At 39.9% G+C, this 16,535-nt stretch overlaps 1 protein-coding gene across 3 annotated transcripts in view; it reads left to right on the top strand.

The window, feature by feature from the left end:
- tll1 (tolloid-like 1) overlaps window positions 1–15,858 on the top strand; it is a 60,502-nt gene extending 44,644 nt beyond the window's left edge. For all 3 annotated transcript variants that reach the window (XM_042390120.1, XM_042390130.1, XM_042390139.1), the window contains 5 exons: window positions 3,606–3,731; window positions 7,259–7,386; window positions 11,698–11,911; window positions 12,254–12,504; window positions 14,246–15,858. In XM_042390120.1, the coding sequence (XP_042246054.1) occupies window positions 3,606–3,731; window positions 7,259–7,386; window positions 11,698–11,911; window positions 12,254–12,504; window positions 14,246–14,380 (854 nt within the window). In that variant the 3' untranslated portion in view covers window positions 14,381–15,858. The remainder of the gene's footprint in view (window positions 1–3,605; window positions 3,732–7,258; window positions 7,387–11,697; window positions 11,912–12,253; window positions 12,505–14,245) is intronic.
- Window positions 15,859–16,535: the final 677 nt, after the last annotated feature.

Raw genomic sequence — 16,535 nt, 5'->3', positions numbered from 1 at the left:
CACCTGCAGAACACCTGGGACAGTTAAACCGCTCAGTGGAGCATGGTTGCACAGAGAAATTACTTCCTCTGATACAGATAATGTGTGTGTGTGTGTGTGTGTTTGTGTGTATGTGTTAAATGTTGCTGTGTGAGTGGCTCAGCTATTGTCAGAAGCTTCCAGGGATAGCTTTTGGTTGGCGACTAGCCAGCAACTTTAGGGAGGTCCCTTCGGCCTCCCACAAACTACTAATCCATGTGAGTGTGCGTGTTTGTGTGCATGTGTGTGTGTGTGCATGTGGACATTGTGTGCTTGACCCGAAGAAAGCTACAATGAACACTGTGTAGCATCAACCGCAAAGCTTCTTAGCCTCTGATAGGGTGAGACTGAGCCCACAATAGCACCGTAATACCACATCAGACACACACACACATGCACGTGCACATGCACGCACACACACACACGCACACAGGGCAAGCGAGAGAGAGAGAGAGAGGAGGATTTAGTGGTTTCATTAAAAGCAGATCTAGTTTGATTCACAAGCTCTTGAGTTGAGGTGAGACTCAGCGTCTGTGTCTAATCTCACATCTCTTTATAGGAATCTGTCTCTCACTCACAGTCACAAAACTCACCACACACTCCCTGTACAGCTCCTGTCTCCCTGTGCGGTCATCTGTCCATGTCCACCTCGTTGTTTCTGTCTCTGACACCATCACTTCTGTCAATGTTCCCGCCCCACACAGAGCCAGTCTTCTCCACTTTTTCCACCTCCACCCCCGTGATCCGCTCTGTTCTCATGGTGTTCAGCTTCAGCAAAAGGGCTTTGTCATCACCTAGCCACACTGAGGTGGAGGTGTTTGGGTAGAAAACGCCACAAATTAAAGGATGAGGGAGAAAAAAAAAAATGAGCGAGAAGCGAGAAAACACCTCATTTGTGTTGGCTCTTTAAAAACCCCTTAACAAGCAGCAGCCTGCCAGTAGGTCAGTCATTATAAACTCTTGCTGCTCAGCCAAACATTGTTCAGATCCACAAAACTTTAGCTTAGATTTTAGTGGAGATTGCAAAGTTTCCAAAGATATCAAATATGTGAGGCTGAATTGTGGAAAAAATGTGTATAAAATGACACACGAGGCATCTGGAATATATCCATTTGATGGAACTGTGCAGCCATAAAAACATGCAGTCTTTGGTTTGAATGTTTTACTGAGTGTAAACATCATACAGCTTCAATTAAGAGCTGGAACAAGCTGATACAAAATAAATATATACTGTATGATGTCAGAGGGTATGGAATAAACTGACTTTTAGCTGCCTTTAAGCTACCAAAGGAGGAACAAAAGGGGAAAACCATTTGTTAAGTACAATATACACATGATTTAATGTTTTTGGCTAATTAGTAAAAGCCTGAAACTGTTAAATAGCCTTGCTGTTCCACCGTTACTGTATCAAAATGTAACCACTTATGTTAATGGGGAAATTAATCAAGCCAAAAAAGGTGTTAATTATGTCATTTTAGGTGAAATCACATAGCACAACCACTTTATAACAGCAGTAAGGCCTTGTTATAGTTTCAAGAAAATCAGTTCTCCGCGTTAGTATGCAAATTTATGGAGCAAAGTGCCTCAAAATCTAATCAGTTTATTTATAGGGGGAATTTGTGGTCTACATTTAGGCGTCACCATGACAACTTAATGTCCCACATACCCTACCATGTACTGTGGTGATGGATCATAAAAAATTACAGAGAAATATGTAGGTCCCCCGTATCTTCCCAAATTTATAACGTAACGGGATCCAAATGACAGAAGCTCTCATCACATTTTACAATTTCCCTTCAGTTGGCTGTGTGAACACATCAGGCTGATATACTGCAGCAGTTGCGGTTTGGCCCATGGAGAGTACAGCTGATTTGAAAGCAGCTGTTATGGTCAGAGACGTTTCAGAGCCAAGGTTCAAGTTTGACCACAGAACAGTCATCATAACCTCGACCCTGAGGAGCAGCACAAAGACAGTTTTACAAGACAAAGTCCCACACACACTAACTAACTTAATCCTTTGTAGCATCTGTAGTTGGATGTTATCTTTCTCATCATCTATTAATGCCAACTTTTGTTAGTATCATACTTTTCTTCCCTCTAACCTCTCTTTTTATAAATCTTTAGAGTCAAATGGTAACAATTTGGGCTGCAGACAGCGTTTAAAGCTGTGATGCTTCTACTTTGTTGACCATCTCGTTTGGCTTTAACTCTCTAATAAAAACTTTAAAGGATAGCTTCACAATTTTTCAAGTTTTTCTTAAAACAAGTGAGATACCCAAATGAACATTGAGACAGGTTTTGCTTGCTGTAATCATTCCTCCTGTTCATACTGACCATTAGAAGAATTCCCCCAAATGCATTTACAGTGTAAGTGATGGGAAACAAACTCCACAGTCCTTGTTTTGAGCATTTTAAAGATTATCTGAAGCTTAACTGAGGCCTCAGCAGACTGAGTTAGTCAAATAAAGTAGTCATCTTCCACAGTTACAGTCTTTTCAGTAAAAAATTCCCCCTTTGTGTCTCGACGGACAGTGTTTTCCTGTTCAGCTGCAGTGGAAGGTTCATGACAAAAAAGAGAGAATTTCTTACTAAAAAGACTCTAACTTTGAAAGGTATCGACTTGATTTTAAACATTTTGGACAGCTGAAACCTCATATTATCTTCAAATAAACGTTTAAATACATTTAGCATGGAGGCAGGGCTGTGGATTTTGTCTCCCATCACTTATATTGAATATATACCTAGATAGCATACAGAAGTGGGCCACTTCAGGCAATGATGCGGCACTGCTGGCCTTCTTCTGGCCCGGATAAAATGGATGTGAGCCTGAAATGGCCCACATGTAAACTAGCAAATATGGCCCAAATATCCCAAATCAAATGTAGGCCTTTTTTGGTAAAGATGTGGTGCTCTTGCTGGATGTGGACCAGTTCTGGTTTATCTGGTTTGTTCTTGGTTGACATACGGCTTGCTTGTGGCCCAGATCTGGGAAACAGGAGTGGACCGCCCAAGTGCCATCATTGTATCTTATGTGGGCCGGATGAAAGTGCTGACATTGTGACAGCAATTTTGCTATCTGGGTAATGGCCAGTATGAACAGGAGGAATGATTACAGCAGGAAGAATGTGTGTCAATGTTCATTTGGGCACCTGACTGTTGTTTTAAGACAGACTGTGAACCTATCCTTTAACTTTAAGACAGTTGAATAGTGTGCTGTCCATCTTGCAGTCTTCTTCTATTAGTTAGTGGACTAGCACTGCCAGATGTTTTTGTTCATACTTTTCTTTATTAGTCATTTGTCACCTTCTCTTATTTCTGTTGTACCTTTTTCTTTGTTGAGTTTGATTTCCCTCAGGGCTTCTCTCCATATCTGTGTTTGCTCCCCCTCCTCTGCCTTTCCCCTGTTTTGCGTCCCTCCCTTCTTTTCTTATCACATCCTTTTCTTTTTCAAAAAGCCTCCTCCCCTTCCTTAAGGTCTCATCCTTCCCCTCCTCTCCCCTGATTGACCTCCTTCCCTCCCCCCACCCCACCCCGTTTCTCTCTGCTGATTCCCCATGAGTGATGTGTTGCATGTGTATCTCTCACAGACAAAGATGAGTGCAGCAAGGACAACGGCGGCTGCCAGCACGAGTGCATCAACACAGTGGGCTCGTACGTTTGTCAGTGTCGCCATGGCTTTGTACTGCATGAGAACAAACATGACTGTAAGGAAGGTGGGTTTCACGTACATTCACATCTGCACACACACTGGCATAAAAACATCGGAGCGCACATGCATGCATTCGCACATCCACACAAGCATGTGCTCATTCATAAAAACAGCCATCGACCATCGTACAGCCCGTATTCTGTCTATGATCATCAGAGTCCACATGACAGCAGACTGGTCCTTTCCATTTGAAGAGAAGAATTTTTTTTTTTTACATACATTAGATGCACATATATTTCTACAGTGTATGTATCAGACATTTACGTCTTAAAGAAATGTTTTCATTCACCTTGCAAGCAGAGTTGTTGACTTGATGCTTTAGACTTGGGCTCGAGTTGGACTTAAGTCACAAAAATTAGGCTTGAGTCCTCCATGAAAGCAAAAACATTCAAGTCTCAAGGTTCGATTTGGTGAAATCCTAAAGCAAAACAAAAAAACATCAGCCAGGCTTTGCAACATATATGTTAGCTTTGAAGGAAGCCATTTCCTTTTAACGGTCAGCCTTCAGAGACCTGAAAATCTTGAAACTTGACTTCCAACTGGCTTATGACCTGTCCTGGACTTGAACTATAAATTTTGACACAAGGGAGTAGCAGCAGTCCCGCCATAGATACCTTTTATGGAGATAAAAAGGTTTGCAGTAGCGATACTGAAAAGCAGTAGATGACTCAATCTTTCCTTAAAGTTCCTAAATTCTGTCTTCACTATCAACTATCTCCACCAGCATCAAAGTTACTCCATGTGGTATCACTTTAGCAACTGTAGCCCCCCCATGTAGTTACATAACCCCTTAACTCAAAACTATAAATAAAAGTTTACGCTAAAAGACATCACACTTGACTTGACCTTGAGATTTACTTTTACTTTTTTATTTTTTATTACCTTTGGCAGTATTTTAATTTTTTATTGACAATATTGTTGATTGATGGCCAATGAGGGACTGATTACATCATGTGCTGATGGTTGACTTTGGTTTAAAATCAGATTCCTGTGGCTGTGAGTATGACAGGAAGTGATGAAAGATGCAGCACACGGTTGATTACAGCACAAATAGCCTATAAAGTTATAAAACTATTACACAGCGTGTTTTTGCCACAAAGCCCAGTACTGGTCCCTGGCTCAGGGGTTGTTAACCAATGTCCCGAGACTGAATCGAAAGGCCTGAGACTGCACTTACCCCAAATTACTTTAAAACAGCTCTGCCTGCAAGTCACCAAAGCTGTTTTCACTGTGATGTGTGTTTGTGTTTGTGTGTGACACTCAGAGAGGGGAAAAGGTTTCAGTGTGACAGAAAACATTATTTATTGAAAGCTATTAGGACATTCCCATGTGCACACACACACACACACACACACACACACACACACATACACACACAACCAACTGTTGAATTGACATATTTTACTCAGCTCTTTGAAGTTGAACTTTTGAACATGAACACACACAAACACACACACACACACACACACACACACACACACACACACACACACACACACACACACACACACACACACACACACCACATCAATACACACATACACACCTCAGTAAGGCTCCCTGTGCTGCTCATAAAAAGACTCATGTTTCAAACATCTGGTTACTTGAAAGCCTGTAGCGCTGTCTTCCTCTGTGTGTGTCTGTGTGTGTGTATGTGTGTGTATATATGTGTGCATTAAACCAGCCTGACCCAGTAACCTTGCAGAGTCATCCAAATCTATATTCCCATCACTGCTTATTTCCGTGTGTGGTGATGTACTTATGCACATATGGGAGTGTGGAAGTTTCAACATGTGGCTGTTCGGATAGCGTGACGTGTGCTGTTAACACATCGGATTGATAGAAACATCACCTTTAAGTGACAGCGGTCACCTGCCTGAAGTATGTAACACTTTGAAGAGAGAAAGGCAAAAAAACATAAAGTCAGTGTTTTATTGAAGCTTTGTGGTCTCAGGGATCGACTTCATTCCTTTTCGTGATAGGAAAACATCTGAAATTGTTGAATTATTTACTACTGTTAATACTGTGATGCTGTGGCATTGTAAACAATTACATTTCCTGTCACTGTTAATGTCTGTATATAATACGTTGCATGTTAGATGACTTTCTTTTACATTTATACGTTGTTCTTGTAAACTCATCCATCTCATTCTGAATAAAAAAACTGTCTCGCTCGAACACATTTTGTTTGTCTTGTGCATGCCTCATGTCTCCCATCACCTTCACCGTGCCATGGCATTCATCTTACAACTTACATACAAGCACCCACACATTGCCTCAATCTCTGTTCCTGAAAGCTCTTACCAAAGCTTTTGGTGCATTTTTTAACTGATGCAAAGTCGTCAAGAGGAAACCAGTCAACAAGAGTTCAGCTTCACCCGACAGAAGTTGATACACAGTTGTTAGCACGCTAAGATGTTAGCTCACAGCTGTTCAGTTGTCATTAAGTACAGTGAGTTAATTTGTACCGATTGAAATTGGAAGTTCTTTTGATTTAATGAACATTTAATGGACTGAACAAGTGCAAGAGTTTGTGTTTGATCTATAATATAACCCCTCTTATTGCTTCAATTTATTTCAAGATAATTTATTGATGAAGAATGAGAAATTAATTGATGGTGTTTTTCCTAACATATTATTGTGTAACTTTGTAGCGAGGGTAACAAGCTATCCGGGTTATCATCCATTTATTCGTGTCTATATTTAAAGTGACAGCTTTCATATTTGGATAAACCTACACTACATTACAGTAATAGTTTTTCAATCACCCATCAATGACAACTGAAATCAAGCTTCTACTGTATTTTGCAAGGTGAAATTGGTGGCAAGGTGCCAATCAGAGTCACAGTGTAGTTAGTACTCTTGTCTTTGCAATCAGGAACAAATGCCAGTAACTTATTAAAAAGAAATAACAACACAAAGTATCTTTATAAGATGTTAGGCCACCACCAGATGCTGGAACAGTGTTAATTCTTAACCTAATTCAGGTTTTTATCCAATCACAGAGGGGTTGTATTTTAGATAGCTGTGTTTGCAATGAATACTGTACTTTGTAAAAACAGTTAAAAACTGTCCAAATGATAGAAAATGACATTTCCTCTGTGCTGGGTGCATATGACTGATATTTGCTCTTGCCTCTATATATACAAATAACATTCAAAGTTCAAATAAAATGAGAAATAATGACATTAAAATCAAATATTGTACGTAATGGCTGACTTGTATTTCTAATACAGATATTTTCTGTCTTTCGTTTCTGTGTGTGCAGTTATTTTGCCATAATACTCAATTAGTGCAAAGTACAGGAGGCTACTACAGTATTAGTTTAAAGCATGCGTGCATGTCTTCATGTGAAATTCACACTGAACTTGTCACCAGGATGTGTTTCTTTGAAATCTTTTCTCTCTCTTTCGGTTCTCTGGTTTCTCTCCTTCCTGTTCCCTTTCCATTTCCTTTGACCTTTTCCTGTGCAGCCATGATTTTAACTTCCTGTGTGTGTGTGTGTGCTTGCGTGTTTCTGTGTGTCTACAGCTGAGTGTGAGCATAAGATCCACAGCCCCAGTGGGACCCTGAGCAGCCCCAACTGGCCGGACAAGTATCCCAGCCGTAAGGAGTGCACCTGGGACATAACAGCCACGCCGGGACACCGAGTCAAGATAGTAAGTGTCCTTAAAAATCAAGCAGACAACAAATGTTTCTGGGCTTGTGAAGGTTTACATTTTCTCTTTCTCTCTTCAGACCCTTGTCTTAAACATTACTATCTTGCCTCCTTTCCTCATAACAATGCATTATTCTGGCTGTGGGGTCATATTGTATGTAAAAGCCCCAGGCTGCCCTCCTCCCCTCTTCCCCCCCGATGATCTCTCTTTCCCATGTTCCACTTATGAAACCCAAATGTGAACGGGGTAGAAAGTGCACGTTTGTATATTCGGGCTAACTGCAAGCGTGTGCTCATGCGTTAGAAAGAGGCCTTGGGCAGTGGCCATCTGTGTCCTCGTGTCTTTCTATGTGTGTGTGTGTGTGTGTGTGTTTAGCCTGCAAGTCTGCACACATGCATCCATTTGTGCATGGAGGAATTTATGTGTCAACACACTGATAGTCGTCTCCACATTTTCAGAGTTACTGCAGATGTATGTATTCATGAATAAACTGACATATAATCAGAAACACAGTCTTAATTGAGGAACTGATGAACTGAACTGGAGCTACTCGAGAAACTCAGACAAGCAGCATTTCCTAATCTCTCTGTAGAGAAGATGCAGTGTCATGTGTATTATGGATTAAAGATAGTCGAGGGTGAACATTTCAAGTCTGATTTTTTTAGTTATTTGTCAATGCAACTACTTTAAAGTCAAGTCTTAACGCTCAAACAGAAGAAAAGAAGTGAGGAGCAGACAAAACATTTGCAACGTCAAGGTGTAAGACTCATAATATTCTTGCTTTTTACCAACATGTGCGCACAGACAACTAGCTATGATTCGCACAAGTTGTGTGTATCTGGAGGATTAAAAAGCATATGCACCAGGGGACAGATCAGAGCAGAATCATCCTCGGCTGATAGCAACACTTTCACTTTCTCGAGAACTCCTGATTTTACACAACTTGAGCATAACTAATCTTGGTGACTCTTGAGGATATTACAACATTATTAATATCAAGATCAAGCCAGATACAGTAGCAGAACTGACAAGTTGTATTAGTTTCTCTTCAAAATGTTCTTCCATTGCTGTTGTCATTCATACAGTAACTTCAAACTGATTGTGTGATGACATGTAATATTAATTTGTGAGAATGCACACAAGCAATCCTCTATAGGAAGGCGGAATATGTGTCATTAAAAGCACTAGAGCTACAACTGACAATTTATCTTTGTTTTTAACCTTAAAATTATTTTCTAGATGTATTGATTGTCATTAAAATGTCAGAAAATAAGGGGAAAGCCCATCATAATTCCCTGAAACCCAAGGTGACAACTTCAAATTGCCCACTTTGTCTGACCAATAGTCCAAAACCTGAAGATATTTGATTTACTATCACATAAGACAAAGAAAAGCTACAAATCCTCACAACTGAGAAGCTGGAACAAGAGAACAATTAAACAGTTAATCGGATATCAAAGTAGTTGCTGATTAATTTTCTGTGAATCGTTTCAGTTCTAAAAAGCATTTATATCTCGAGCTTAGAACTCAAATTGATCCTCACAAAGATACAAGTACAGGGGCACGCATGCACACATTCACACAGCGTGCTTCAGATAATCCTCCCAAAGTCCAAGTTAGTGTCACACACACAAACACGGTACAAACTATACAACACCCACACACACACTCAGGGTCTAGATAAACACACATTCACAGTACAATCTGTAGTCCTGCAGAATATTACAATTTGGCTCCTCACCTCTCTTCCACTCTGCAGTCACATGCTGAGCTCGCTGCATGGTATCAAAACCGTCATTAACTGTCATTTAGTTTTTGATAATCTCTTATGTAACGGAAAACACATTATGTCATCAGCAATGATGTCACGTTTACCAAATTTTTTGCACCTGTTCTGGATGTCTAACTACATGTGATGTACACACAAGTTTGGAAATTCGTTCTTGTGTGTATGTGTGTGTGTGTGTGTGTGTGTGTGTATGTGTGTGTGTGTGTGTTGAGATTAGCGGGGTGCTCTCTATATCCTCGGTAATGACATCACAGCGGGATAAATTTAATACCAGAAATCTGAACATAGACATGAAGGTCATTCTGTTACTGCTTCTTCACTCTGTCTGTCTGTCTCTCTCACCCACACACGAACACACACACACACACACACACATATGAACTCTATTCTCTCGGGAGTAGTAAACAGATCCGCAGCTACAGTTTGAAAAACATCTGGAAGCCATCACGTCCCCAGAATCAAACGCTTCCCCTCTCAGTAATGACATGCTCTTTTTTTCCTCCTTCCGCCTGGTTGGTAAAAATCAATGCAGTGTGGTGGTTGTGGTGGCGTGATGGAGCAACGCTCAGGAGACAATCAGAGACGTGTGTGAGTGTGTGTGTGGGAGAGACAGGCCTTCAAGGTGTTATGACTCATTGTAGTCTGCTTCACAAACACAGTGACTTGATTAGATTATGAATCGTGACACTGTGTACATGCGTGTCAGCGTGTAAGCAGTGTGGGCAAAGACAGAAGCAGGCAGGGGTTCTGCTTTCTGCTCTGAAGTATTACAAAATATGAGATGTAAATATATTTATTTTGGTTTCGTGAAAAAATGTCAACACAGTGTGAAGCTGGACAACACTCACAGAGCAGCCTGAGGTTGAATATTGTCTGTTCGCACAAGTTATGATCAAACAAATGACATAAAAAATAATGATGGAAAGTGATTTCAGTCTAGAGCTGCAACAATTAGTCGATTAATCGATTAGTTGATCGACAGAAAATTAATTGCCAACTATTTTGATAATCAATTAATCAAGATTAGTCAAAAAGAATTGCCACAATCCTCTGGTTCCAGCTTCTTAAATGTCAATATTTTCTGTTTTTTTGGCCTCTCTGATAATAAGCTGAATATCTTTGGGTTGTGGACTGTTGGTCGGGACAAAACAAGACATTTTAGGTCACATCTTGGGCTTTGGGCATTTTCTGACATTTTAACGACTAATCCATGAATCGAGAAAATAATCAACAGCGTGTGTGTGAAAATAATCTACAGACAAATTGATAATGAAAATAATTAGTTGCAGGCCTATTTCAGTCCTTTTTAAACATGATCTAAACTATACTGTTTACTATGATGAAAATAAAGATCTTAGTCATACATCTTCTCACTAGCAGAAGTAAATGTCAGTCTGATTATAAGTTACTGGTGACAGGACTTAGATATCTTTTGGTTAATTAAAGGCTATGTTTGTTTGCGCAGTAACACCTTTTAATGTTTTCTATCTCCTCCGTTTGCTCCATTAACTATCAACTCTGACCTTTATTCCACTGATACAGAACTCAGGTGTGAATTCCTGTGTTTTATCTGATGATAAGATGCCAAGTCAGAAATACAAAGAAAGCAAATGACCCTGAATGAAGACAATATAATGAAGGCTCCAACAAGGAAACTCTCCTCATCAGTCGTCCTCTCTTTGTATCTCTCTTCCTCTCTCTATTCCTTACACTGTATCTGATTTTACAACTTTCCTCTCTCTTTTGGATCGTGTTATGCTCACCTATATGTACAGTATAATCTATACATTTGTGACTTTTATGTTACCCTTCAACAAATGAGAACATCACTAAGATTTGCTGCTTCTATCAGCTGCTACACTGCTCGTTTGTTTGACGAGCTTACTTTATTCACTGAAGTTACGTGCGTTACTGCACAAGACAGGGAACTGACCGGTGTTATTTCAGTGCAGTCGGAGCCAAACCTGTCAGAGTTTCCCTACAATGATGAATGCATGCAATAAGACAAAAAGGTGACAAAGGCAACAGGAAAACAGGGTTTATGGGTCTTAATTTTAAGAAAAACAAGCACAAACAGTAATACTTATATAAGATAAAGGGCATTATTTGTTTTGATTAAAATTCTACATTTTACAGTTAGATACAAAGGTGAAATTGTTTTATAATGATACATGAATGCTACATGTATCTGCCATCTCAGCTCTAAAGGGTTAATTCACCCAAATTACATAAAAGAACAGATTTTCTCACTTTGAGATATCAATTTCTGAGATTTCTGCTGTCGACCCAATACAATGGAGGTGAATGCAGTTTAATTTGTGGTGTTCAAAGCATTGACAAATAACATTTAAAAAACTCAACAGCTCTGTGTCTTTAAGAGACATGTCTGGCTTAATCTGTATAATCAACAGCTTCAACAGTTTTCACTGGAGCTACTTTCTAAATAAATATATAAACTGGAGAGCAAGGTCAACAACACATTTCACTCAGCAGTCTCTCTCTCCATCTCTCTGCCCCTCCAGACCTTCAATGAGTTTGAGATCGAGCAGCACCAGGAATGTGCGTATGATCATCTCGAGGCCTTCGACGGGGACAGTGACACAGCGGCTATCCTGGGTCGACTGTGCGGCAGTAAAATCCCAGAGGCCCTAGTCTCCACCAGCAACAAGATGTACCTCCGCTTCATCTCTGACGCCTCAGTACAAAGGAAGGGCTTCCAGGCTACACACTCCACAGGTGTGTGTGTGTCTGTGTGGAGAATTACTTTTATTTTATATCTCACAGTGTTTTTCAGACTCTACATGTGAGTTTTTGTGTGTGTTAAGAGCATCACTCTCTGTCACCAGCTTGGATTTCCCAACTTTGAGTAGTTTTTTTTTTTTTTAAGATCAACGTCTCCCTCTAGTGGTTCACAACATGCATCACATTCAAGATGAGAATCAGTTATGAAACCTGACCTGAGTTCACCTGAGACAACACCAAATCTACCAAATGCCTAATTTTTCAGGTTAAAATGTATTATTGTTTATTAATCATGTAACTTACCTGATGATCTTTCCTCCATCTATGTGTCTGCAGAATGTGGAGGTCGTCTGAAAGCAGAAGCCCGCCAGAAGAACCTCTACTCCCACTCCCAGTTTGGGGACAACAACTACCCGGGTCACACTGACTGTGAGTGGCTGCTGACGGCAGAGCAGGGCTATGGCATTGAGCTGAGCTTCATCACGTTTGAGGTAGAGGAGGAGGCCGACTGTGGTTATGATTACATCGAGCTGTACAATGGGTACGACGCCAACTCACATAGACTCGGTCGCTTCTGCGGTTCAGGGGTAAGCCATGTTTTTATTAAAATGATTTCAGTCTTTTAGTCCCTACGAATCATGCATACTCTTCATATTTAATGATCTTTTTTAATGTATACTATATGATTTCAGCTTTCTGAATGTAGTTTTCCTCCTGTTCCAGGCAGCCATTAATTTACATTTATCATAATTTGGTATGATAATGATTATTATCAGACTCCTGAAGGATATTCTGGCAATATTCTATAAATTTGTAATTGTCAACAAATTTCCTTAAAAGACCAAAACCAACAATGATCCTACTAAAATTATTGCCTGTAACCAAAACCCTGATATATTTATACTTATTGTTCTACATCAATGAGCTACACTTTTGTTCATCACCCATGTTCATTACAATGAACATGGGCACTGTAATTTATTTCAAATCAATCAGCATTCATCTTTCCACTGCCATAAATCCTCACTGGAGCACCAAATATGTTTTAATCTGCAGCTGGAAATAGTCCCAACAAATGCTCTATTTATTCCTGTTTGAATAACTTTGCTTAAAGCTACAGTGTAGGAGAGTCCTGCTAGCTGAACGGTTACTGCACATGCCACATAACCTCAGTGTCCCTGTTTTGATTCCAGCCAGGGACCCTTGTTGCATGTCATCCAAAAGATAATCTTAAAAAAAACTACAATGCACAGCTATTTTAGGAAATTGCATTCTTTCTCAGGAATGTAACTATATATATGGGAATGAATGGGCCTCAGACAGGTCATGAAAGTTGGAAAGTTTCGACAGACGGACTGACACATTGTTGATTTGAGTTTTTTCATGGTATTTGTTGACAATAAGAAAAATATAGAATAACATTAGTCTTATCTTTATCTACAAAACATGCACCTACTTTGCATCTTTCCTTACAATTTGAAAATCATATTGTTCGGTTTTGTATCTTTTCCTACTGCTCCAGGCAGCCATTCATTTCCATCCAGTATGCAAATCTAATAGCAGGGTCTTGAAATTTGCTTGGTTTTGTAATCCATCAGATTTAATCTGAAGTCTGCAATCATTTTTGTCAAAGGTATATTACTGTGCTGTGATAACGCAGTTTAAGTTTAAATTGATTTAAAAGGTCTGCACTGCATTATCAGATAATAATAATGTAACTTTCAAAAAATATTTTATAGGTTTTTTGCCTTATTACTGGACAAAATCAGATATTCAGTTTACTATCATGTATGACACAGTATAGCTTCAAATTCTCACATTTGAGCAACTAGCAAATGTTTAGCTTTTTTTCTTTAGAAATTACTCAACAAATATTTTATTATCAAAATAGTTGCCAATTAATCTTCTGTCAATTGACTAATCAAGTAATCTAATCAAATAATCATTGCAGCTCTAATTAGCACTAATCACAAAGTACAGCTGAGCCTGATGGGAGTGTCATTGGTTTTGCAGACAGTTTTTACATCATAATGGTGCAAGATGAAAAGTCAGGGGATCACCGAAGTTTTTACACTTCATCTCTAGGTGAACATGAATGTCTGTGCCAAATTTCATGTTGATCCATTCAGTAGTTGAGACATTTAACTCCAATCCACAAATGTGAACCATATGGTGGCGCTAGAAGGAACATTAGGGAATTAAAACCCGAAAACACACCTGAGCTATGATATGAAGTAAATGTGATTTGTAGTAAATAAGATAAAACTAATCCTATGGACCTTTAAATGTCTGACAACTGCATCACATGTCTCTATCTTCCCTCCATAGCCCAGGGAGGGGATTTACTCGCCTGGAGATGCTATGCTGATCCGTTTCCATAGCGACGACACTATCAGTAAGAAGGGCTTTCACATCCGCTACACAAGCACCAAGTTCCAGGAGAGTCTTCACACCAGGAAATGACTTCACACGCAGCCCGTGACCTCTGACCTCTGTGCAGCCCCGCCACTGTTACCCTGACCTTCACCATGGCAACAAGAAAAAGTACAGCCTGCCCCCCCCCCCCCCTCTTCTCGGACCCACACACAAACGTGGACGTTGTGGACATTTGCCAGCCACCAGAGGAAGACGACTCTCACGTGAACATTTGTCTCCCTCTGTGGCTCTGGTGGTCATCGCGATCTGAGACGAAACAGGAAAAACAATAAGATATCAGTTTGATTTTCAACAAACGTGGGGAAACATGCTGACGAGTTTCTTGACTTGAGTGCGCCATTTTTTGTGGAGGAGATGGATTTTCATCACTGCACATCAAGCTGCTCTCGCTCGATGTGGAAATAGGGTTTAAAGACACTCAAACAACTTCACACACTAGATTCATGTTCAGAATTATAAACTATGGATGCTTAAAGAACTAAAGAGCTTCAACCTAAATAAAAAGAAAATGCATTCAACAAGGGAGTTTTGAGTCTGACTCCTTGATTCTTGAACTGTGCGACTTACTGTGATCACACGGCTGCTCATCACCCACAGTAACTGAGAAGAAACTCTAAACAGACGTTTTTATTGCCTTTGATGCCTGGGAACTGGTCTCGACAGCCCAGCTCAGAACGGCTGCAGATGATTTTACTTGTCATGTCTTATTGTACAGCCCATGATGTTTGTGTTTACTGTACGTGTGTGTGTGTGCGTGTGTGTGAGTGTGTGTGTGTGTGTGTGTGTGTGTGTGTACAGAGAAAAGAAAAGGCTCAAGCCTGTCCTTGCCCTTTTGCTTAAAGCTTATGCAGATGACCATCGTTGGAATGGACAAATAAAAATAAAAACAAAATGCAAATGGAGAACTTTCCAAAATGATCTGTGATGTTAATGTTACGCCTTGCATCATGTTGTTTGTGTGTGTGTGTGTGTGTGTGTGTGTGTGTGTGTGTGTGTGTGTGTGTGTGTCAATGCTGTTTTTTCAGTTTGTCTTCTAACAAACTTTCATGGATGTCCCCGATTCCTCTTCACCCCAATAATCATGAGATTTGTTTTTTTTTTTTTTTTAGTGGATATTGGAAGGGAATATTTTTCACAGCTGTCTCTCAGGAGTGACACGATTCTGATTGAAAGGAGAGATTCCCATGGTGCTAAAACAAACATACACTGAATGACAGATAACTGGAACTAAAGGTTTTCAAATGGAGACACAGCGTGCAAACAGCACACTGCATCAACAACACTAGTCCTGTGGAACTACATTATTGCCTTAGAACCAAATGTATGCTATCGGAGGTCGCTCCTATGCTCTTGCACGGGTTGTCTTGTGTCAGCGGAGTGTTTTCGAGGTTTTTTGGCAGCGTATTTCATTTGTTTGAAGATCTTGAATGGTATAATTGTGAAAAGAAACAAAACATGGGAAATGTAGTCTGTGTGTGAGATAGAGTGTCTACGGTGCATGTGTGTTTTTGTGTGTCATTTTTGTAGCTGCTCTCAGAGATACATACACACACGCTTACATGTCATAAACACATAAAAACACATTTGTGTGCATTTTTCCCACCCATATTTGAACACACACACTTCCCTTCTGTATATTTGGAGCGTGGAGAGAAAAGTGCTGTAAAGTTGAAGGAATACCAGGTGCACACAGGTTGCATCATTTCTGTGTTCAATGCAAATGTTGTATACATGCATTCTGTGTAAGTGTGTGTTACTGTATAGCAGATTCTAGAGAAATATGTGAGTGTATGTCTGTAAGCTGTATGTTTTTAAGTTGAATCATTCATTGCTGTACGTGCCAAGCTCCAGGTGACCCTGATCCACTGTAGGTTTGTTTTATCATTCCACCTCTGTGTCTGTAGTTCAGAGACACTGACATGACGTCCTCTGCATCAGTCATTAAAATACACACAGGTTAAAACCACACACGTCTGTGTTTCATCAGTTATCGCTACATTCTGTGAATAAATTTGTTTTTTTGAGACCTGTTTAGATGAGAGAGTTTCTATAAGGGCTAAATATTGATCCACAAATCGAATTTGGGCATTTTCCCATCATGACAATATCATTCTGAAAGCACATTTGATAGTATTTGATGACTCAAATTATGTGCATACCAGGTCTGTGGTAATTTATGGCA

The sequence above is a fragment of the Thunnus maccoyii genome, chromosome 2 (assembly GCF_910596095.1).
Source record: "Thunnus maccoyii chromosome 2, fThuMac1.1, whole genome shotgun sequence".
Classification (NCBI taxonomy): Eukaryota; Metazoa; Chordata; class Actinopteri; order Scombriformes; family Scombridae; genus Thunnus; species Thunnus maccoyii.
Note: the sequence above shows the minus strand (reverse complement) of the source record. Positions and strands in the feature narration are given on the sequence as shown.